At 53.0% G+C, this 23,668-nt stretch overlaps 1 protein-coding gene across 12 annotated transcripts in view; it reads left to right on the top strand.

The window, feature by feature from the left end:
- The window catches only part of KTN1 (kinectin 1), a 256,665-nt gene that overhangs the window by 128,773 nt on the left and 104,224 nt on the right, over positions 1–23,668 (top strand). For all 12 annotated transcript variants that reach the window (XM_075329993.1, XM_075329992.1, XM_075329990.1 and 9 more), the window contains 3 exons: positions 14,707–14,775; positions 22,303–22,340; positions 22,602–22,692. In XM_075329993.1, coding sequence (XP_075186108.1) covers positions 14,707–14,775; positions 22,303–22,340; positions 22,602–22,692 — 198 coding nt within the window. The remainder of the gene's footprint in view (positions 1–14,706; positions 14,776–22,302; positions 22,341–22,601; positions 22,693–23,668) is intronic.

Genomic DNA, 23,668 nt, shown 5'->3' with positions numbered 1-23,668 from the left:
TGGTCTCGTCAGAGCTTCTATCCAAACCACTGCAAAATGGGTTTTGGACATATGCGCTGATAGGGCCTTTGACTGTAATGGTGCAGATGGAGTTGCCGTGTGCTCTGTTGTGCACCATTTTCGGGAGTATACCGTATTTTCTTTATCGTTCCTTTGGGAGACCCAGACCATGGGTGTTTAGCTTCTGCCTCCGGAGGACACACAAAGTACTACACTTAAAAGTGTAGCTCCTCCCTCTGAGCTTATACACCCCCTGGTGAGCAGACCCAGTCAGTTTATCGCTTTGTGTCAGGAGGCATACATCCACACATGCATTCTCATCTGATTTGTTTGATTTTTGGAAAGAGTTTGAAGAAAAGCGGGTCCACGTCTGGACTCCCGGCATGTCCCTTCTCACCCCACTGTGTCGGCGGTGTTGTTAAGGTTGATTCCCAGGCTGGAGCCTTACATGCTGCGCTCCTTCACCATCCCTCCTGGACTCTGGCTTGAAGTGGGAGCCAGCACGGTCTCCATGCCTGGCAGGAGACCGGTCTTCATCCGCAGCCCTTCAGGACCCTGCTGGACCGGAGCACTCATCCCCAGGGACCTGGCCCTGCGTCTCGACAGCTAAGTACCTGAGACGTTTATATATTGGGGGTCCCTGTGCTTTATTGTTTGGGGAGAGTGTGCTTGCTGTGTTTATTGACATTTCCGGCGGGTTCTCTAGCTGTCGCACGAGAACCGCGCCGATGGTGCCTGCGCGTCGGCCTCGCCGCTCAAATTTAGACCCTGGCTTCGCCGGAGGCCTAGTTTCTGTTCACTGCCCTCGCATGTCACTCATGCCGAGGGACAGGCTCGGCTCCGCCCGGCGGCCGTTCTGCACAGGGGAGGGACACTCCCCACTGCTGTGCGTGTCTCCTCCCCTGTAGGTTTCTATGGCCCTCCAGATCCCGCTCTTCAAGCAAGTCCCGCCCCCTCTCTTCGCTCCGGCGGCCATTTTCTCAGAGATTCACTCAGCGCTGGTCTGCGCTCTGCATCCCTGCTGTGTTTGGAGGTCCGGGCTTCGGGATCTGGAGGGCACACAACACCGCTTCAGCGGTCTGGTAAGCCACAACCTCTGGTTGTGGACCTCTGTATATACTCTCTGGGGTTCATTCTCTTTCAGAGCCCCCACTCCAGCAGCATGTCTCACACGAGGAGCAAGGCTCCAAAGCTTTATTCAGTATGCACTGCATGTAAGCTCCTGCTGCCTGAACCGAGCATCTATCCACATTGTGATGCCTGCTCTAACTTGGCGGTGCCACAGCCTTGAGTCTCACCCCCAGTGGTCTCTCAGGCTGCTCCTGCTCCTGTAGCTGAACCCCTGGCTTGGGTAGAATCCTTTTCTAGGTCTATCTCCCAGTCTTTTGCTGAGTCCATGGGACTTCTGTCCAGGACTTTGCTGACCATGCATCAGCCCCCTTCACAGGGTGCCTCTGCTGCTAGGGGTCTCTCAGGACCGGAGCTCACAGAGGATTCATCATCTGGTCCCAGACCCCGTCCTCCTGAGAAGAGACGCAGGGTTCCCTCTCCCTCCTCATCCCGCGGCTCTGATTCAGGAGCTGACTCGCAGGATGAGGAGGATGCCTTTACAGGGGGCTCGGAGGCTACCTCCATGTACCCCATTGATCTGTCTGAAAGTGACTCAGATCTTAGTGACTTCATTGCTTCCATTAATTCTGTACTGGATCTCAATCCGCCAGTATCAGAGGAGCAACCCTCTCTGGCAGAAAAGCACCAGTTTACCTCGCCTAAGAGAGCAAAGAGTGTGTTCTTTAACCACTCCAGTTTTCAGGCCGCTGTGACCAAGCCCAGGGCCTGTCCTGACAAACGCTTCCCAAAGCGTGGTTCTGATGACCGTTTCCCCTTTCCACCTGAGGTGGTCAAGGAGTGGGCTCATTCCCCAAAGGTAGACCCCCCGGTGTCTAGGCTCTCAGCCCGGACCGTTGTGTCGGTGGCTGATGGCACCTCCCTTAAGGATTCCACTGACCGCCAGATTGACCTTCTGGCCAAATCCGTATATGAAGCGGCGGGGGCCTCGTTTTCCCCGACTTTTGCAGCAGTGTGGGCTCTCAAAGCCATCTCTGCTTCTCTAGAGGAGATGCATTCCCTCACCAGGGAATCTATGCCCGAAATGGTTGCCTTAACTTCCCAAGCTTCAGCTTTTTCATCCTATGCCATGTCTGCCATGCTGGAGGCTTCTCACCGCACTGCGGTGGTTTCGGCTAATTCCCTCGCTATCCGCAGGATCTTGTGGCTTCGAGAGTGGAAGGCAGATGCTTCTTCAAAGTACCACCTTGCTGGGCTCCCTTTTGCTGGGTCCCGGCTGTTCGGAGAACAGCTGAATGAAATTATTAAGGAAGCTACTGGCGGGAAGAGTACTTCCATGCCACAAACCAAAACCAGGAAACCTGCCCAGGGTAGGAATCAGTCGAGGTTTCGCTCCTTTCGTTCCTCCAACTGGTCGTCCTCTAAGCCCTCGGCCTCGTCCACTAACTCAGCCAAGGACCAGAAATCCAACTGGCGCCCGAAAGCGCATCCACAGAAGACCGCAGGAGGTGCTGCCGCTAAGGCAGCCTCCTCGTGGATATCTGTCCGCGCCAGCAACGTCCTTAGTCGGTGGCAGGCTCTCCCACTTTGGCGACGCGTGGTTTCAACACGTCTCCGATCAGTGGGTAAGGGATATCATCTCCCACGGCTACAGGATAGAATTCTCTTCTAGCCCGCCAAACAGATTTTTTCTCTCAACTCCCCCCTGCTCCAAGGCCGCCGCCTTCTCACAGGCCGTGGCATCTTTGCAGGCCAACGGAGTAATTGTACCGGTTCCCGCCCGGGAACGGTTCAGAGGTTTCTACTTAAATCTCTTCCTAGTCCCAAAAAAGGACGGTACCTTCCGGCCCATCCTGGATCTCAAGCTTCTCAACAAGCATGTTCAGGTGCGGCACTTTCGCATGGAGTCTCTGCGATCAGTCATTGCCTCAATGACCCAAGGGGATTTCCTGGCGTCCATCGACATCAGAGATGCCTATCTGCATGTGCCAATTGCAGTTTCACACCAGCGTTGGCTACGTTTTGCAATCGAAGAAGATCATTTCCAATTCGTGGCTCTCCCCTTCGGGTTGGCCACAGCTCCTCAGGTATTCACCAAGGTCATGGCAGCAGTGATTGCGGTCCTGCACCTACAGGGGTTGGCAGTGATTCCTTACCTGGACGACCTTCTGGTCAAGGCTTCATCCAGCGCGGACTGTCAGCGGAGTGTCTCGCTCACTCTCGCCACTCTAGCCCAATTCGGGTGGCTTGTCAATCTTCCCAAATCCACTCTGACTCCGACCCAGAGTCTCACGTACCTAGGGATGCAGTTCGAGACTTTGCCGGCACTTGTGAAGTTGCCCTTAGTCAAACAGCAGTCCCTCCAAATGGCGGTGCGCTCTCTGCTGAGGCCCCGCCGTTATACCCTCAGGCGCCTGATGCAGGTGCTGGATCAAATGGTGGCGTCAATGGAGGCTGTTCCCTTTGCGCAGTTCCATCTGCGTCCCCTGCAGCTGGACATTCTCCGCTGTTGGGACAAGCGGCCTTCCTCCTTACACAGGTTAGTGGCTCTGTCGCCACGGACCAGGAGCTCTCTTCAGTGGTGGCTTCGGCCCCTCTCCCTGTCCCAGGGGCGCTCCTTCCTGGCCCCGTCCTGGGTGATCCTCACCACGGATGCCAGTCTATCCGGCTGGGGAGTGGTATGTCTCCACCACAGAGCGCAGGGCACTTGGACTCCGTCCGAGTCAGCCCTTTCGATCAATGTGCTGGAAACCAGAGCCGTGCTTCTGGCTCTCCTAGCTTTTCACCATCTGCTGGCGGGCAGGCACATCCGAGTCCAGTCGGACAACGCGACAGCGGTTGCCTACATCAATCACCAAGGCGGGACACGCAGCCGCCTGGCAATGTTGGAGGTACAACGCATCCTTCAATGGGCGGAGGACTCCAAGTCCACCATATCCGCAGTCCACATCCCAGGCGTGGAAAACTGGGAGGCAGATTATCTCAGCCGTCAAACCGTGGACAGTGGCGAGAGGTCCCTGCACCCGGCAGTTTTTCAGTCAATCTCCCGCAAATGGGGCACTCCGGACGTGGACCTAATGGCATCCCGTCACAACAACAAGGTTCCTGTTTACGTGGCCCGCTCCCACGATCCTCAGGCCTTCGCCGCGGACGCTCTGGTTCAAGACTGGTCCCAGTTTCGTCTGTCCTACGTGTTTCCCCCTCTAGCTCTCTTGCCCAGAGTCCTGCGCAAGATCAGAATGGAGGCCCGTCGAGTCATTCTCATTGCTCCGGACTGGCCCAGGCGAGCTTGGTACCCAGACCTGCTCCATCTGTCCGTAGAGATGCCGTGGCATCTTCCGGACCGTTCAGACCTTCTCTCACAAGGTCCGTTTCTTTGTCGCTCCTAATTGGGAGACCCAGACAATTGGGTGTATAGCTACTGCCTCCGGAGGCCACACAAAGTATTACACTTAAAAGTGTAAGGCCCCTCCCCTTCTGGCTATACACCCCCCCGTGGGATCACGGGCTCCTCAGTTTTTATGCTTTGTGCGAAGGAGGTCAGACATGCAATCTGTCGCCGCTGGGGGATGCCGGACGTCGACCTGATGGCGTCACGGCACAACAACAAAGTCCCGGTTTTCATGGCACGGTCTCACGATCACCGAGCTCTGGCGGCAGACGCCTTAGTTCAAGATTGGTCGCAGTTCCGGCTACCGTATGTGTTCCCACCTCTGGCATTGTTGCCCAGAGTGCTCCGCAAAATCAGGTCCGACTGCCGCCGCGCCATTCTCGTCGCTCCAGACTGGCCAAGGAGGTCGTGGTACCCGGATCTGTGGCACCTCACGGTAGGCCATCCGTGGGCACTACCAGACCGTCCAGACTTGCTGTCTCAAGGGCCGTTTTTCCATCTGAATTCTGCGGCCCTGAACCTGACTGTGTGGCCATTGAGTCCTGGATCCTAGCGGCCTCAGGTTTATCTCATGAAGTGGTTGCCACCATGAGACAGGCTAGGAAGCCATCCTCCGCCAAGATCTACCACAGGACGTGGAGGATATTCCTATCTTGGTGCTCTGCTCAGGGAGTTTCTCCCTGGCCTTTTGCATTGCCTACTTTTCTTTCCTTCCTGCAGTCTGGGTTGGAAAAAGGTTTGTCGCTTGGCTCCCTTAAAGGTCAAGTCTCCGCGCTATCCGTATTTTTTCAGAAACGCCTGGCGCGACTTCCTCAGGTACGCACGTTCCTGCAAGGGGTTTGTCATATCGTCCCCCCTTACAAGCGGCCGTTGGAGCCCTGGGACCTGAACAAGGTTCTAATTGCTCTCCAGAAGCCGCCTTTCGAGCCTATGAAGGAGGTTTCCCTTTCTCGTCTTTCACAGAAAGTGGCCTTTCTAGTGGCGGTCACGTCTCTTCGGAGAGTGTCCGAGCTGGCGGCGTTATCATGCAGATCTCCATTCCTGGTGTTTCACCAGGACAAGGTAGTTCTGCGTCCAATTCCAGAATTTCTTCCCAAGGTGGTATCTTCCTTTCATCTCAATCAAGATATCACTTTACCGTCTTTGTGTCCGCATCCAGTTAACCAATTTGAAAAGGGTTTGCATTTATTGGATCTGGTGAGAGCACTCAGGATCTACATTTCCCGCACGGCGTCTCTGCGCCGCTCGGATGCACTCTTTGTCCTTGTCGCTGGTCAGCGTAAAGGGTCGCAAGCTTCCAAATCCACCCTTGCGCGGTGGATCAAGGAACCAATTCTTCACACCTACCGTTCGGCTGGGCTTCCGATTCCATCAGGGCTGAAGGCCCATTCTACCAGAGCCGTGGGTGCGTCCTGGGCATTACGGCACCAGGCTACGGCTCAGCAGGTGTGCCAGGCGGCTACCTGGTCGAGTCTGCACACTTTTACCAAGCATTATCAGGTGCATACCTACGCTTCGGCGGATGCCGGCCTAGGTAGACAAGTCCTTCAGGCGGCGGTGGCTCACCTGTAGGAAAGGGCTGTTTGACGGCCCTATCACGAGGTATTCTTTTACCCACCCAGGGACTGCTTTTGGACGTCCCAATTGTCTGGGTCTCCCAATTAGGAGCGACAAAGAAGGGAATTTTGTTTACTTACCGTAAATTCCTTTTCTTCTAGCTCCAATTGGGAGACCCAGCACCCGCCCTGTTTTCTTAGAAAGTTTGTTTTTTTCGGGTGCACATGTTGTTCATGTTGAACAGTTCAGTTCTCCGAGGCTGTTTCTCGGGTTGAATTTGTATTTAAAACAGTTATTGGCTTTCCTCCTTCTTGCTTTTGCACTAAAACTGAGGAGCCCGTGATCCCACGGGGGGGTGTATAGCCAGAAGGGGAGGGGCCTTACACTTTTAAGTGTAATACTTTGTGTGGCCTCCGGAGGCAGTAGCTATACACCCAATTGTCTGGGTCTCCCAATTGGAGCTAGAAGAAAAGGAATTTACGGTAAGTAAACAAAATTCCCTTCTTTTCCGCCTGAATTCTGCGGCTCTCAAATTGACGGCGTGGCTCTTGAGTCCTGGATCTTAACGGCTTCTGGTATCCCTCCTGAAGTAATCTCCACTATGACTCGGGCCCTTAAGTCTTCCTCCGCCAAGATCTATCCCAGGACTTGGAAAATTTTCCTGTCCTGGTGTCGCTCTTCCGGCCATCCTCCTTGGCCATTTTCCTTGCCGACCCTTCTGTCCTTTCTACAGTCCGGTCTGCAGCTAGGACTGTCCCTCAACTCTCTCAAGGGACAAGTCTCAGCTCTGTCAGTGCTGTTCCAGCGGCGTCTCGCTCGGCTGGCTCAGGTCCGCACCTTCATGCAGGGCGCGTCTCACATCATTCACCTTACCGGCGGCCCTTGGATCCCTGGGACCTCAATTTGGTTCTCACGGTTTTGCAGAAACCCCCCCCCCCTTTGAGCCTCTTAGGGAGGTTTCTTTGTTTCGGCTTTCACAGAAAGTGGTCTTTCTAGTGGCCATAACTTCCCTCAGGAGAGTCTCCGATTTGGTTGCGCTCTCTTCGGAGTCACCTTTTTTCGTTTTTCATCAAGACAAGGTGGTTCTCCGTCCGACTCCGGACTTTCTTCCTAAGGTGGTCTCTCCTTTCCACCTTAACCAGGACATTACCCTACCTTCCTTTTGTCCGGCTCCTGTTCATCGCTTTGAAAAAGCGCTGCATACTCTGGATCTGGTGCGTGCTCTCCGGATCTATCTGTCTCGCACCGCTGCTCTTAGGCGGTGCACTTCTCTTTTTGTGCTAACCAAATGTCGGCGCAAGGGCCTCTCTGCTTCTAAGCCGACCTTAGCCCGTTGGATTAGGTCAACCATTTCGGACGCCTACCAGTGTTCTCAGGTGCCTCCCCCGCCGGGGATCAAGGCACACTCGACCAGAGCTGTCGGTGCCTCTTGGGCTTTCAGGCACCAGGCTATGGCTCAACAAGTCTGTCAGGCTGCCACTTGGACTAGCCTGCATACCTTTTCGAAGCACTACAAAGTGCATGCTCATGCTTCGGCAGATGCGAGCTTGAGCAGACGCATCCTTCAGGCGGCTTTCGCCCATTTGTGAAGTTAGGTTCTGCCTACTTCTCAGTTTTTCTGTTTATTTCCCACCCATGGACTGCTTTGAGACGTCCCATGGTCTGGGTCTCCCAAAGGAACGATAAAGAAAAAGAGAATTTTGTTTACTTACCGTAAATTCTTTTTCTTATAGTTCCGTATTGGGAGACCCAGCTCCCTCCCTGTTGCCCGTTGGCAATTTCTTGTTCCGCGTGTTTTCACCGGCTGTTGTTGTTGACAGAGTCTCCGGTTGTTCCGGCTTTTGCTCTGTTTTTACTTGTGGGTGGCTATTCTCCTTCAGCTTTTGCACTAAACTGGCTAGATCTGGTTCTCCAGGGGGTGTATAAGCTCAGAGGGAGGAGCTACACTTTTGAGTGTAGTACTTTGTGTGTCCTCCGGAGGCAGAAGCTAAACACCCATGGTCTGGGTCTCCCAATACGGAACTATAAGAAAATGAATTTACGGTAAGTAAACAAAATTCTCTTTTTTTCCCCCTCTAAAACCAGGGTGCGTCTTATGGTCCAAAAAATACGGTAATATGTCTGGGTGTCTGTCTCCAGTAAGCATATATTCCCGAATATGGTGAATGGCAGAGCACATGGTGACTCCGTCTGCACCATTATAGTTGATGGCCCCTTTGGTGCATACATCCGAAACCCTTTTTGCTGGGGTTCGGACGGTAGCCCCGACTGGACCCCTGAACGGAGATCTGAACGCAGTGTGAAAGGGGCCCAATGCAGTATCCAGACTTTCGGATTAGTATAGAACCAATACATATCCATTTCTGAGAGGTATAGGACCGGAAGCAGAAGTTGTTTGCATTCACTATATTCTTTCTAAAGAGGATTTCTTCGGCGCTCCATTGGGAGACCCAGACGATTGGGTGTATAGCACTGCCTCCGGAGGCCACACAAAGCAATTACACTAAAAAGTGTAAGGCCCCTCCCCTTCTGGCTATACACCCCCAGTGGGATCACTGGCTCACCAGTTTTCTGCTTTGTGCGAAGGAGGTCAGACATCCACGCATAGCTCCACTGTTTAGTCAGCAGTAGCTGCTGACTATATCGGATGGAAGAAAAGAGGGCCCATATGGGGCCCCCAGCATGCTCCCTTCTTACCCCACTTGTGGTTTGTAAGGTTGAGGTACCCATTGCGGGTACGGAGGCTGGAGCCCACATGCTGTTTTCCTTCCCCATCCCCCTGAGGGGCTCTGAGGAAGTGGGATCTTACCGGCCACCAAGCCCTGAGGCCGGGCTCCATCCACAGACCCATTGAACCTGCTGGATGTGGAGCGGGAGTGCCGTTCAGGGACAAGGCCCTGCAACTTTCAGGTACTCTGTGTCCCCGTATGGCAGGCCACGCACACCCCAGGCTTGCTGGGTGTGCTAGTGCGCCGGGGACTGTAGCGCTGTGCGCTGGGCTTATAATCCCCGCAGATTACTGGGGGACTTTATGTGTGTGGATCGCCGCGCCGACCGCCCCTGGAGCGGCGGCGCAGCTGCGACTTGTAGTGCGCCGGGGACGCGCCGACCGCGCTTTTACGGCGGCGGCGCTTCTAACTTTAGTCCCCGGTTTTCTGCGGCCTAGCTCCACTTCGTTAACGCCCCCCACCCTGTCAATCAGGGTAGGGGAGAGACGTTGTTCAATCGGCAGCGCCGAGGGCTGGAGCACGATTTACATGCTCCAGCCCTCTCACTGAGCACAGTAGGACACAGGCTTCGCGCTTTTTTCTCTGTGCACGCCCTAGGCCCGCCCCCAGGCTTGCAGCTCCCCAGGACGCGGGCAGCCATTATACACATGCAGTCTGGCTGGAGAACGGACGCAGGCTCTGAGGGACCCAGGCTAGGGGTTTCTGGCGACCACACACCCGCGCTAAGCGGGCGGTAAGCAGCACATACGTGCGGCCCCACTAGTGCCACAGTGTTATATTTGTGTACTGCACTGTAAGGTCGCTTCTTGGCTGTACACCCTATATTGCTTTGAGGAGACAACAGCATGTCATCCGCAAAACGCAAGGGTGCCAAGGCACGGGCTGTATACACTGCTTGTACAGCATGTGGGGCTAATCTACCAGCAGGCTCCAACGACTCTCATTGTGTGCAATGTTCAGTCCCAGTGGCACTTCGTCAGCCAGAGCCTATTGTGGTGGTAGCCCAGGCAGAGACGCCTGTGAACCCTACCCCGGTGACGGGGACAGAATTTGCAGTCTTTGCTGATAAAATGTCTGTGACTATGACAAAAATCCTGGAGACCTTGCAGTCCAGGCCAGTTGCTCAGACCATGGACACCGCTGTGTCTATGTTCCCCGGCCCCCCTCAGCTGGAATTAATCCGTAATTCAAGGGGGTCCCAGGCATCACAGGCTGAGGGCTCTGACTCCGATGACAGTCCCAGTCCGCCTAAGCGAGCTCGCTGGGAGAGACCCTCCACGTCATCACGCGGATCAGGGTCTCAGCGAGAAGGGTCTCTATATGATGGCTCAGAGGTGGGTGATCAGGAGTCTTGTCCTGACGCCGCACTCAATTTGGATACGCCAGATGGTGACGCCATGGTAAATGACCTTATAGCGGCCATCAATAGGCTGTTGGATATTTCTCCCCCAGCCCCTTCTGCAGAGGAGGCAGCTGCACAGCAGGAGAAATTCCATTTCCTGTATCCCAAGCGTAAATTGAGTACTTTTCTGGACCACTCTGACTTCAGAGAATCCATCCAGAAACACAATACTTATCCGGACAAGCGTTTTTCTAAACGCCTTAAGGATACACGTTATCCTTTTCCCCCTGACGTGGTCAAACGCTGGACCCAGTGTCCAAAAGTGGACCCTCCAATATCCAGGCTTGCAGCTAGATCCATAGTTGCAGTGGAGGATGGGGCTTCACTTAAAGATGCCAATGACAGACAGATGGACCTTTGGTTGAAATCTGTCTATGAAGCTATTGGCGCGTCGTTTGCTCCAGCATTCGCGGCCGTGTGGGCGCTCCAAGCTATTTCAGCTGGTCTGGCACAGGTGGACTCTCTCATACGTCCAGCAGTGCCGCAAGTGGCGTCCCTAACTACGCAAATGTCTGCGTTTGCGACCTACGCTATCAATGCGGTACTGGACTCTACGAGCCGTACCTCAATGGCATCCGCCAACTCTGTAGTTTTGCGCAGAGCCTTGTGGTTAAAGGAATGGAAAGCAGATTCTGCTTCTAAAAAATGTTTAACCAGCTTGCCATTATCTGGAGACAGACTGTTTGGTGAGCAATTGGCGGAAATCATTAAACAGTCCAAAGGTAAGGACTCCTCCTTACCCCAGCCCAGATCAAGCAAACCTCCACAGAGGAAGTGGCAGTCAAAGTTTCGGTCCTTTCGAGGCTCGGGCAAGCCCCAATTCTCCTCGTCCAAAGGGACTCAGAAAGAGCAAAGGAGCTCTGATTCCTGGCGGGCTCACTCACGCCCCAAGAAAGCAACCGGAGGTACCGCTTCCAAGGCGGCTGCCTCATGACTTTCGGCCGCCTCCCTCCGCATCCTCGGTCGGTGGCAGGCTCTCCCGCTTTTGCGACATTTGGCTGCCACAGGTCAAAGACCGGTGGGTAACAGACATTTTATCTCACGGGTACAGGATAGAGTTCAGTTCTCGTCCTCCGCCTCGGTTCTTCAGAACTTCCCCACATCCCGACCGAGCAGATGCCCTTCTGCAGGCGGTGAATTCTCTAAGAGCAGAAGGAGTGGTGGTCCCTGTTCCTCTTCAGGAACGAGGTCAAGGTTTTTACTCCAATCTCTTTGTGGTGCCAAAAAAGGACGGCTCATTCCGTCCTGTTCTGGACCTAAAACTGCTCAACAAGCATGTGAACGCCAGGCGGTTCCGGATGGAATCCCTCCGCTCAGTCATTGCCTCAATGTCTCAAGGAGATTTCCTAGCATCAATAGACATCAAGGATGCTTATCTCCACGTGCCGATTGCTACAGAGCACCAACGCTTTCTACGCTTCGTGATAGGAGACGACCATCTTCAGTTCGTAGCTCTGCCATTTGGTCTGGCGACAGCCCCACGGGTGTTCACCAAGATCATGGCGGCAGTGGTAGCAGTCTTGCACTCTCAGGGACACTCTGTGATCCCTTACTTGGACGATCTACTGGTCAAGGCACCCTCTCAAGAGGCATGCCAACTCAGCTTGACTGTTGCACTGGAGACTCTCCAGACGTTCGGGTGGATCATCAACTTCTCAAAGTCAAATCTGTCACCGACCCAATCACTAACATATCTTGGCATGGAGTTTCATACTCTCTCAGCGATAGTGAAGCTTCCGCTGGACAAGCAGCGGTCTCTACAGACTGGGGTGCAGGCTCTCCTTCAAAGTCAGTCGCACTCCTTAAGACGCCTCATGCACTTCCTCGGGAAGATGGTGGCGGCAATGGAGGCGGTTCCGTTTGCGCAGTTTCATCTGCGCCCACTTCAATGGGACATTCTCCGCCAATGGGACGGGAAGTCAAAATCCCTGGACAGGAAAGTCTCCCTTTCCCAGACGGCCAAGGACTCTCTGCAGTGGTGGCTCCTTTCCACCTCATTATCACAGGGAAGATCCTTCCTACCACCGTCTTGGGCGGTGGTCACGACAGACGCGAGTCTGTCAGGGTGGGGAGCAGTTTTTCTCCACCACAGGGCTCAGGGTACGTGGACTCAGCAGGAGTCCACCCTTCAGATCAATGTTCTGGAAATCAGAGCAGTATATCTTGCCCTACTAGCCTTCCAGCAGTGGCTGGAAGGAAGGCAGATCCGAATTCAGTCGGACAACTCCACAGCGGTGGCATACATCAACCACCAAGGGGGGACACGCAGTCGGCAAGCCTTCCAGGAAGTCCGGCGGATTCTGATGTGGGTGGAAGCCACGGCCTCCACCATATCCGCAGTTCACATCCCCGGCGTAGAAAACTGGGAAGCAGACTTCCTCAGTCGCCAGGGCATGGACGCAGGGGAATGGTCCCTTCACCCAGACGTGTTTCAGGAAATCTGTCGCCGATGGGGAAGGCCGGACGTCGACCTCATGGCGTCCCGGCACAACAACAAGGTCCCAACCTTCATGGCACGGTCTCGCGATCAAAGAGCGCTGGCGGCAGACGCCCTAGTGCAAGATTGGTCGCAGTTCCGGCTCCCTTATGTGTTTCCACCTCTGGCACTCTTGCCCAGAGTGCTACGCAAGATCAGATCCGATTGCAGCCGCGTCATACTCGTCGCCCCAGACTGGCCGAGGAGGGCGTGGTATCCGGATCTGTGGCAGCTCACGGTCGGCCAACCGTGGGCACTACCAGACCGACCAGACTTACTGTCCCAAGGGCCGTTTTTCCATCGGAATTCTGCGGCCCTGAACCTGACTGTGTGGCCATTGAGTCCTGGATCCTAGCGTCTTCAGGATTATCCCAAGGGGTCGTTGCCACCATGAGACAGGCTAGGAAGCCCACGTCCGCTAAGATCTACCACAGAACGTGGAGGATATTCTTATCCTGGTGCTCTGCTCAGGGAGTGTCCCCCTGGCCATTTGCATTGCCTACCTTTCTTTCTTTCCTGCAATCTGGGTTAGAAAAAGGTTTGTCGCTCGGCTCCCTTAAAGGTCAGGTCTCGGCGCTATCCGTCTTTTTTCAGAGGCGTTTGGCACGCCTTCCTAAGGTGCGCACGTTCCTACAGGGGGTTTGCCATATCGTACCCCCGTACAAGCGGCCGTTAGATCCATGGGATCTGAACAGGGTACTAGTTGCCCTTCAGAAGCCGCCCTTCGAGCCTCTGAGGGAGGTTTCACTTTCTAGACTATCACAGAAAGTGGCTTTTCTGGTAGCGATCACATCTCTTCGGAGAGTGTCTAAGCTGGCAGCGCTATCATCCAAGGCTCCCTTCCTGGTCTTCCACCAGGACAAGGTAGTGCTGCCCCCATTCAGGAGTTTCTCCCGAAGGTGGTATCCTCTTTTCATCTTAATCAGGATATCTCTTTGCCTTCGTTTTGTCCTCATGCAGTTCATCGGTATGAGAAGGATTTACATTTGTTGGATCTGGTGAGAGCACTCAGAATCTACATTTCCCGCACGGCGCCCTTGCGCCGTTCGGATGCACTCTTTGTCCTTGTCGCTGGTAAGCGCAAAGGGTCGCAGGCTTCTAAGGCCACCCTGGCTCGATGGATCAAAGAACCAATTCTTGAAGCCTACCGTTCTGCTGGGCTTCCGGTTCCATCAGGGCTGAAGGCCCATTCTACCAGAGCCGTGGGTGCGTCCTGGGCATTGCGACACCAGGCTACGGCTCAACAGGTGTGCCAGGCAGCTACCTGGTCGAGTCTGCACACTTTCACCAAACATTATCAGGTGCATACCTATGCTTCGGCGGACGCCAGCCTAGGTAGAAGAGTCCTGCAGGCGGCAGTTGCCTCCCTATAGGGGAGGGCTGTCTTGCAGCTCTAACATGAGGTATTCTTTACCCACCCAGGGACAGCTTTTGGACGTCCCAATCGTCTGGGTCTCCCAATGGAGCGCCGAAGAAGAAGGGAATTTTGTTACTTACCGTAAATTCCTTTTCTTCTAGCTCCTATTGGGAGATTCAGCACCCGCCCTGTTGTCCTTCGGGATTTTTGGTTGTTTTTCGGGTACACATGTTGTTCATGTTGAACGGTTTTCAGTTCTCCGACGTTACTTCGGAGTGAATTTGTTTAAACCAGTTATTGGCTTTCCTCCTTCTTGCTTTTGCACTAAAACTGGTGAGCCAGTGATCCCACTGGGGGTGTATAGCCAGAAGGGGAGGGGCCTTACACTTTTTAGTGTAATTGCTTTGTGTGGCCTCCGGAGGCAGTGCTATACACCCAATCGTCTGGGTCTCCCAATAGGAGCTAGAAGAAAAGGAATTTACGGTAAGTAACAAAATTCCCTTCTTTTTGATTGATTCCAGAATATAAATTTTATTTATTTTTTAAATAACTATTCTATCATTAAAGAATCCAGCAAACTTTTCGGAACCAAATTTGCGTTGTGCGGTCGCCTTTTGACAACATGTAGTGAACGAAATTTTAGCATTGCATATGCACCACAGACTGCCGGAGACCCTTGAAGTGTTTGACGGTGGTGATTATTATTATTTTATTTTATTTTTTTAGTTGCTGAGGGATGAAAATGCATCCATAAGAATGGATTTGCAGAATATCAAGGCACTACACAACGATCAGGTAATTTTCTAACTACAAAGTCTTTTTTTTTTTTTTTCTTTCTTTAAAGAGATCCAACCAGCAAGATTTTTTTTTTTTTCTATCAGGTGCAGGCTGTAAAACGCTGAACCTGTTATAGAAGATCCGATGCTTGGTTACTGAAATATCATTAATCAAAGTTGAAGAAATGCCCTGCATGTTGATTGATGAGAGCATTGGGGTCAGGCCTTTGTGGGGTTGGGTCCTCGGCGTTTATTCCTCCTCCTCCGGCATCCTCTATCATGCCCCCTTTTTCTTTATTTAAATATTGCGCCTCCATTGCTGTTGTTGGCGGCGCATGCGCATTGTACTGTAATTATGTCTTTATGGCCCCTTTTCTTTAAATATTGCACCTCCATTGCTGTTTTTGGCGGCGCATGCGCATTATACAGTAATTATGACTTTATTAAAATGGCAACAGAGTACACGCATGTGCATACTTCGACCTACAGCGCCATTTTATTGAAGACAATGCGGTTAAGACTCAGCGGCAGGGGCACATGCTCCGGTATAAAAAAATAAATCTGTGCACGCATCGATGCCGCTCACAATCTTCTCTAGTGTCTTCAATAAAATGATACCATAGATTGTTGTATGCGTATTTTGAGAATGACATAATTACTGTGGCACCTGACCCACAAAAGGCCCACCCCCGAAGACCTTGTGGTACGCGCATGCGCAGACTCCGGCGCCATTTTAATGAAGTCATAATTACTGTGCAATGCGCATGCGCCGCCAACAACTGCAATGGTAGCGCTGCGCAATTTTTAAAAGAAAAGGGAGAATGCAATAAGACCCAGGAGGATGAATATATGCAGAGGACACGACACACAAAGGCCCGCACCGATATTTCTGCAACCAAGATTCCGCATCCTAGTGCCAGTATGGCACTGCCTGCACTTCATATAGCAAAATCCTGCTGGTTAGTTCCCTTTTAAGAAAAAAAGTGTAATAAAATGATGTACTTGAGAATGCCTGCCATATAAATCTGAGCTGAATTATGCGCTATAAACATTTTTTTGGACCTGCACTGATCGGCAGAAGGGGGCACCTCCTCGTTAGAGAAGCAGAGCACATGATGGACCTCCGCTCCTTCTCTATGGGACTGCTGAGCACTGCTCTTTATCCCGCAGCCCCATAGAGAACGTAGAAAACCCCTTTAACTTTCCAATGAAGCCTCTTGCTGCTATGTATGGAATAACAGTGTGGCCCCACTTAAATTGGGGCAGAGAGTGCTGACCAGTTCTGTGACTTTCATTCTCACATCTGTACTGGACCCAGTGGGTAGAGTACCACCATAATGACACCTTTTAGCGATATGCCATCCCTTTATATGATGAGAACAATAATGCAGACGTATGATAAAAGTTTACATTTCTTCGGCGCTCCATTGGGAGACCCAGACGATTGGGGTGTATAGCTACTGCCTCCGGAGGCCACACAAAGTATTACACTAAAAAGTGTAAGGCCCCTCCCCTTCTGCATATACACCCCCCGTGGGATCACGGGCTGCTTCAGTTTTATGCTTTGTGCGAAGGAGGTCAGACATCCACGCATAGCTCCACTGTTTTTAGTCAGCAGCAGCTGCTGACTATGTCGGTTGGAAGAAAAGTGGGCCCATATGGGGCCCCCAGCATGCTCCCTTCTCACCCCACTTTTGTCGGGTGTTTGTTAAGGTTGAGGTACCCATTGCGGGTACGGAGGCTGGAGCCCACATGCTGTTTTCCTTCCCCATCCCCCCTCAGGGCTCTGGGTGAAGTGGGATCTTACCGGTCTCCAGGCACTGAGACCGGGCTCCATCCACAGACCCGGAGATCCTGCTGGATATGGAGCTGAGTATCGTCAGGGACAGGGCCCTGCTACATTAAGGTACTCTGTGTCCCCGTACACATCGCGCACACTCACACCAGCATTGCTGGGTATGTTAGTGCGCCGGGGACAACAGCGCGGAGCGCTTGTGCTATTATTCACTGCAGCTTAGCTGAGTGAATTTATGTGTTAGAAACTGCCGCGCCGGCCGCTGCGGGGTGTTTTACACTGTGGCGCGGCTGGAACTTGTGGTGCGCCGGGGACTTCCGCGCTGGCCGTGCACATAGGACGGCCGCGCTTATTACTCGAGTCCCCGGCTTTGCGGCCTAGTTTTCGCTTCGTTCCCGCCCCCAGCCCTGCCAGTCAGGGGAGGGGCGGGACGCTGTACAGAAAGTCAGCGCCGGGAGCTGGAGTCTGCTTTGCATTCTCCAGCCCCCTTCACTGGACACAGTGGGACGCCAGTTTCCCGCTCTTGTCTGGGGCACGCCCACGGCCCGCCCCTCTTCACAAGACGCCGGCAGCCATTCCTGCACGCAGTCTGGGCTGGAGAAGGGAGACAAGCTCTGGGCAACCAGTCACAGGATTCGGGCGACCACACACCCGCCTTTGTGCGGGCGGTAAGCAGCACCTGAAGTGCTGACCCCACTAATGCCATTTGTATTTTATGCCTAGATGGCTAGACTACAGCAGCAAAAAGCAAGGGTGCTAAGGCACAGGCTTTCTAGGCTGCTTGTATTGCATGTGCTGAAGTGTTCATTTGTACTTTATGCTGGTATGCTATACACTGCACTGTACGGTCGCTATTCTTGGCTATATACTCCTAGATGGCTAGACAACAGCAGCAAAAAAGCTAGGGTGCTGAGGCACAGGCTTTCTATGCTGCTTGGACTGCATGTGCTGAAGTGTTCATTTGTACTTGCTGCTTGTATGCTATACATTGCACTGTACGGTCGCTATTCTTGGCTATATATTTCTAGATGCCTAGACAACAGCAGCAAAAAAGCAAGGGTGCCAAGGCACAGGCTTTCTATGCTGCTTGTACTGCACGTGGTACTGTTCCACACGGCAGGTTCCACTGTCCCCATTGTGTGCAATGCTCCCCTGTAGCACTTGATCAGCCGGGGTCTCTGCTACAGGTGGCCAAAGGAACCACCTGTGAACCCTGTCCAGGGACAGGGACGGAGTTGCAGTTTCGGCTGATAGATTGTCTGTGACTAACATCTTAGAGACTTTGCAGTCCAGACGGACCATGGGCAATGTTGATACAATGCTCCCTGGCCACCCTCATTGGAACAACTCAGTGCTCCGGGGGGGTCCCATGCATCCCAGGGCGCAGGCTCTGACACGGACGACAGTCCCAGACAGCCTAAGCGAGCTCGCTGGGAGCGGCACTCGGCTTCATCACTGGTTAGGGTCCCAGCGGGACTCTCTGTATGATGAGGCAGACGTAGCTGATCAGGACTCGGATCCTGAGACCGCTCTCAATCCGGATACACCGGATGGTGACGCCATAGTGAATGATCTTCTAGCGTCCATCAATGGAATGTTGGACATTTCTCCCCCTGCTCCTCCGGTGGAGGAGTCAGCTTCACAGCAGGAGAAATCCCTTTTCAGTATCTCAAGCGTATATTGAGTACTTTTCTGACCACTCTGACTTCAGAGAAGCAATCCGGAAACACCACACTTATCCAGATAAGCGTTCTCCAATCGTATTAAGGATACACGTTATCCTTTTTTCTCCCTGACGTGGTCAAGCGCTGGACCCAGTGTCCAAAGGTGGATCCCCCAATCTCCAGGCTTGCGGCTAGATCCATAGTTGCAGTGGAAGATGGGACTTCACTTAAAGATGCCATTGACAGACAGATGGTCCTCTGGTTGAATTCTGTCTATGAAGCTATCGGCGTGTCGGTTGCTCCGGCATTCGCAGCCGTATGGGCATTCCAAGCTATTTCAGCTGGTCTTGCGCACGTGGACACTGTCACATGTACATCTGTGCCGCAGATGGCGTCCTTAACCTCGCAATGTCTGCATTGCGACTTACGCTATTAATGATGTCCTGCACTCTACGAGCCGTACGTCAGTGGCGTCCGCCAACTCCGTGGTTTTACGCAGAGCCTTGTGGTTGAGGGAATGGAAAGCAGATTCTGCTTCCAAAAAAGTGATTAACCAGTTGCCATTATCTGGTGACAGACTGTTTGGTGAGCGACTGGATGAAATCATTAAACAGTCCAAGGGTAAGGACTCTTCCTTACACCAGCCCAGATCAAACACAACAGAGGAAGGGACAGTCGAGGTTTCGGTCCTTCCCAGGCTCGGGCAGGTCCCAATTGTCCTCGTCCAAAAGGACTCAAAAGGCTCAGAGAGGCGCAGATTCCTGGCGGGCTCAATCACGCCCAAGGAAGGCAGCCGGAGGAACCGCTACCAAGGCGGCTTCCTCATGACGTTCAGCCCTCTCTCTCGGCATCCGCGGTCGGTGGCAGACTCTCCCGCTTTGGCGACATTTAGCTGCCACAGGTCAAAGACCGGTGGGTGAGAGACATTTTGTCTCACGTGTACAGGATAGAGTTCTGTTCTCGTCCTCCGACTAGATCTTCAGAACTTCCTCACCTTCCGACCGAGCCGATGCTCTTCTGCAGGCAGGAGGAGTGGTAATCCCTGTTCCTCCTCAGGAACAAGATACGGTTTTTACTCCTATCTGGTTGTGGTACCAAAAAACGACGGCTCTTTCCGTTCCGTTTTGGACCTAAAACTGCTCAACAAGCACGTGAAAACCAGGCGGTTCCGGATGGAATCCCTCCGCTCCGTCATTGCCTCAATGCCTCAAGGAGATTTCCTAGCGTCAATAGACATCAGGATGCTTATCTCCACGGCCGATTGCTCCAGAGCACCGGTGTTGGCTACGATTCGTTATTGAAGACGAGCATCTTCAGTTTGTAGCCCTGCCCTTCGGTCTGGCGACAGCCCCACGGCTTTTCACCAAGTTCATGGCAGCAGTGGGAGCAGTCCTGCACTCTCAGGGTCACTCTGTGATCCCTTACTTGGACGATCTACTTGTCAAGGCACCCTCTCAAGAGGCATGCCAACACAGCCTGAACGTGGCGCTGGAGACTCTCCAGAGTTTCGGGTGGATCATAAACTTTTCAAAGTTAAATCTGACACCGACCCAATCGCTGACATGTCTTGGCATGGAGCTTCACACTCTCTCAGCGATAGTGCAGCTCCCGCTGGACATACAGCGTTCACTACAGACTGGGGTGCAGTCTCTCCTTCAAGGCCAGTCACACCCCTTAAGACGCCTCATGCAGAGGCAGTCCCTTTCGCGCAGTTTTATCTGCGTCCACTTCTATAGGACATTCTTCGCCAATGGGATGGGAAGTCGACGTCCCTAGACAGGAACGTACCCCTTTCTCAGACGGGCAAGGACTCTCTTCAGAGGAGTCCACCCTTCAGATCAATGTTCTGGAAATCTGGGCAGGGTATCTTGCCCTGCAAGCCTTCCAGCAGAGGCTGGAAGGCAAACAGATCCGAATTCAGTCGGACAACTTCGCAGCGGTGGCATTCATCAACCACCAAGGCGGAACATGCAGTCGGCAAGCCTCCCAGGTAGTCCGGCGGATTCTGATGTGGGTGAAAGACAGAGCATACACCATATCCGCAGTTCACATCCCGGGCGTAGAAAACTGGGAAGCAGACTTCCTCAGTCGCCAGGGCATGGACGCAGGGGAATGGTCTCTGCACCCGGACGGGTTTCAAGAAATCTGTAGCCGCTGGGGGAGGCCGGACGTCGACCTAATGGCGTCTGGGCACAACAACAAGGGCCCGATTTTCATGGCGCGGTCTCACGATCAAAGAGCTCTGGCGGCAGGCGCCTTAGTTCAGGATTGGTCGCAGTTCCAGCTACCTTATGTGTTTCCCCCTCTGGCACTGTTGCCCAGAGGGCTACGCAAGATCAGCTCCGATTGCCGCCGCGCCATCCTCGTCGCCCCAGACTGGCCGAGGAGGTCGTGGTACCCGCATCTGTGGCATCTCACGGTCGGCCAACCGTGGGCACTACCAGACCGGCCAGACTTACTGTCCCAAGGGCCGTTTTTCCATCTGAATTCTACGGCCCTGAACCTGACTGTGTGGCCATTGAGTCCTGGATCCTAGCGTCTTCAGGATTATCTCAAGACGTCATTGCCACCATGAGACGGGCTAGGAAGCCGACGTCTGCCAAGATCTACCACAAGACGTGGAAGATATTCTTATCTTAGGGCTCTGCTCAGGGAGTGTCTCCCTGGACATTTGCATTGCCTACTTTTCCTTCCTTCCTGCAATCTGGTTTGGGAAAAGGTTTGTCGCTCGGCTCCCTTAACGGACGAGTCCCAGCGCTGTCTGTATTCTTTCAGAAGCGCATAGTACGACTTCCTCAGGTGCGCACGTTCCTGCAGGGGGTTTGTAACATTGTCCCTCCGTACAAGAGGCCGTTAGACCCATGGGATCTGAACAGGGTACTAATTGCTCTCCAGGAGCCGCCCTTTGAGCCTCTGAGGGATGTTTCACTTTCTCGACTTTCACAGAAAGTGGCCTTTTTGGTAGCGGTCACGTCTCTTCAGAGAGTGTCCGAGCTAGCAGCGCGGTCATCCAAAGCTCCCTTCCTGGTGTTTCACCAAGACAAGGTTGTGCTGCGCCTGATTCCGGGGTCTCTCCCTAAGGTGGTATCCCCCTTTCATCTCAGTCAGGATATCTCCTTACCTTCCTTTTCTCCTCATCCAGTTCATCGATATGAATTGGATTTGCATTTGTTGGATCTGAGGAGAGCGCTCAGAATCTACATTTCCCGCACGGCGCCCCTGCGCCGCTCGGATGCACTCTTTGTACTTGTCGCTGGTCAGCGCAAAGGGTCGCAGGCTTCCAAATCCACCCTGGCTCGATGGATCAAGGAACCAATTCTTGAAGCCTACCGTTCTGCTGGGCTTCCGGTTCCATCAGGGCTGAAGACCCATTCTACCAGAGCCGTGGGTGCGTCCTGGACATTACGGCACCAGGCTACGGCTCAGCAGGTGTGCCAGGCGGCTACCTGGGCGAGTCTGCACACCTTCACCAAGCGTTATCAGGTGCATGCCTACGCTTAGGCGGATGCCAGCCTAAGTAGAAGAGTCCTGCAGGCGGCGGTTGCCTCCATGTAGGGAAGGGCTGTTTTTACAGTCCAAACTTGAGGTATTAATTTACCCACCCAGGGACTGCTTTTGGACGTCCCAATCGTCTGGGTCTCCCAATGGAGCGCCGAAGAAGAAGGGAATTTTGTTACTTACCGTAAATTCCTTTTCTTCTAGCTCCAATTGGGAGACCCAGCACCCGCCCCTGTTCCTTCGGGATTTTTGGGTTGTTCGGGTACACATGTTGTTCATGTTGAATGGTTTCAGCTCTCCGATGTTCCTTCGGATTGAATTGTTTAACCAGTTATTGGCTTTCCTCCTTCTTGCTTTTGCACTAAAACTGAAGCAGCCCGTGATCCCACGGGGGGTGTATATGCAGAAGGGGAGGGGCCTTACACTTTTTAGTGTAATACTTTGTGTGGCCTCCGGAGGCAGTAGCTATACACCCCAATCGTCTGGGTCTCCCAATTGGAGCTAGAAGAAAAGGAATTTACGGTAAGTAACAAAATTCCCTTCTTTTCATGGAAACTTTGTTAAAAAACTTTGCCTCGTGTTATTTCAGGTGGCCCTCACATCCGTGGTTGAAGATCTAAAAACTGTGTAAGTTAACGTTTAGCTTTGATTTTTGGAATTGTTTGACATCTTGGACATTATTTGCTATCCCCGTCGTTGAATTTAAACTGTAAAACCCTAAAATCTGAGCTGGTGCTCCCATTACACAAAAATATTGTATGGGGAGACCAGCTGCAATTCAAGCATAGATATTGGTTGGCTGCTTTGACTGATTAGTGCTACAATGCTATAGTAGGTGGCTACAATGATGTCAACTTTTTTTGTATAAAATGTTAATTATCTTTTTAGGATTAATGAGAAGGACGGTAAGATCAAGACAGTAGAAGATCTCCTACAGGCAGAGCAATTGAGGGCCGACAAGGAGGGGAGAACTGTGCAGGTATTTCCCAGTACCAATTCCAGTGCAATATTATAGAGGAGTTATTTATAAAAGCAATCAAACCTTCGTGTCCTGCAAAACTGTACCACTAAAATAAAAATGCAACCCAAATATATATATATTTCTTTATCGTTCCTTTGGGAGACCCCAGACCATGGGTGTTTAGCTTCTGCCTCCGGAGGACACACAAAGTACTACACTTAAAAGTGTAGCTCCTCCCTCTGAGCCTATACACCCCCTGGTGAGCCAGTCCCAGCCAGTTTATCGCTTTGTGTTCAGGAGGCATACATCCACACATGCATTCTCATGATTTTTTCTTTGTAAGAGATTGAAGAAGTGCGGGTCCACGTCTGGACCCCCGGCATGTCCCTTCTCACCCCACTGTGTCGGCGGTGTTGTAAGGTTGATTTCCAAGGCTGGAGCCTTACATGCCGTGCTCCTTCACAATCCCTCCTGGGCTCTGGCTTGAAGTGGGAGCCAGCACGGTCTCCATGCCTGGCAGGAGACCGGTCTCCATCCACAGCCCCTTGAGGATTCTGTTGGACCGGAGCACTCATCCCCAGGGACCTGGCCCTGCGTCTCGACAGCTAAGTACCTGAGACGTTTATGTGTTGGGGGTCCCTGTTCTTTATTGTATGGGGAGAGTATGCTGAATGTATTTATTTTGACATTTCCGGCGGGTTCTCTAGCTTTCGCCTGAGAACCGCGCCGATGGTGCCTGCGCGTCGGCCTCGCCGCTTAAATTTAGGCCCCGGCTTTGCCGGAGGCCTAGTTTCTGTTAACTACCCTCGCATGTCACTCATGCAAGAGGGACAGGCACGGCTCCTCCCGGCGGCCGTTCTGCACAGGGGAGGGACACTCCCCACTGCTGGGGCGTGTTTCCTCCCCTGCAAGTCTCTATGGCCCTCCAGTTCCCGCTCTCCTACAGGAATGCCCCCAAGTCCCGCCCCCTGTCTTCGCTCCGGCGGCCATTTCT

Source organism: Anomaloglossus baeobatrachus, chromosome 12, assembly GCF_048569485.1.
Source record: "Anomaloglossus baeobatrachus isolate aAnoBae1 chromosome 12, aAnoBae1.hap1, whole genome shotgun sequence".
Lineage (NCBI taxonomy): Eukaryota > Metazoa > Chordata > Amphibia > Anura > Aromobatidae > Anomaloglossus > Anomaloglossus baeobatrachus.
Note: the sequence above shows the minus strand (reverse complement) of the source record. Positions and strands in the feature narration are given on the sequence as shown.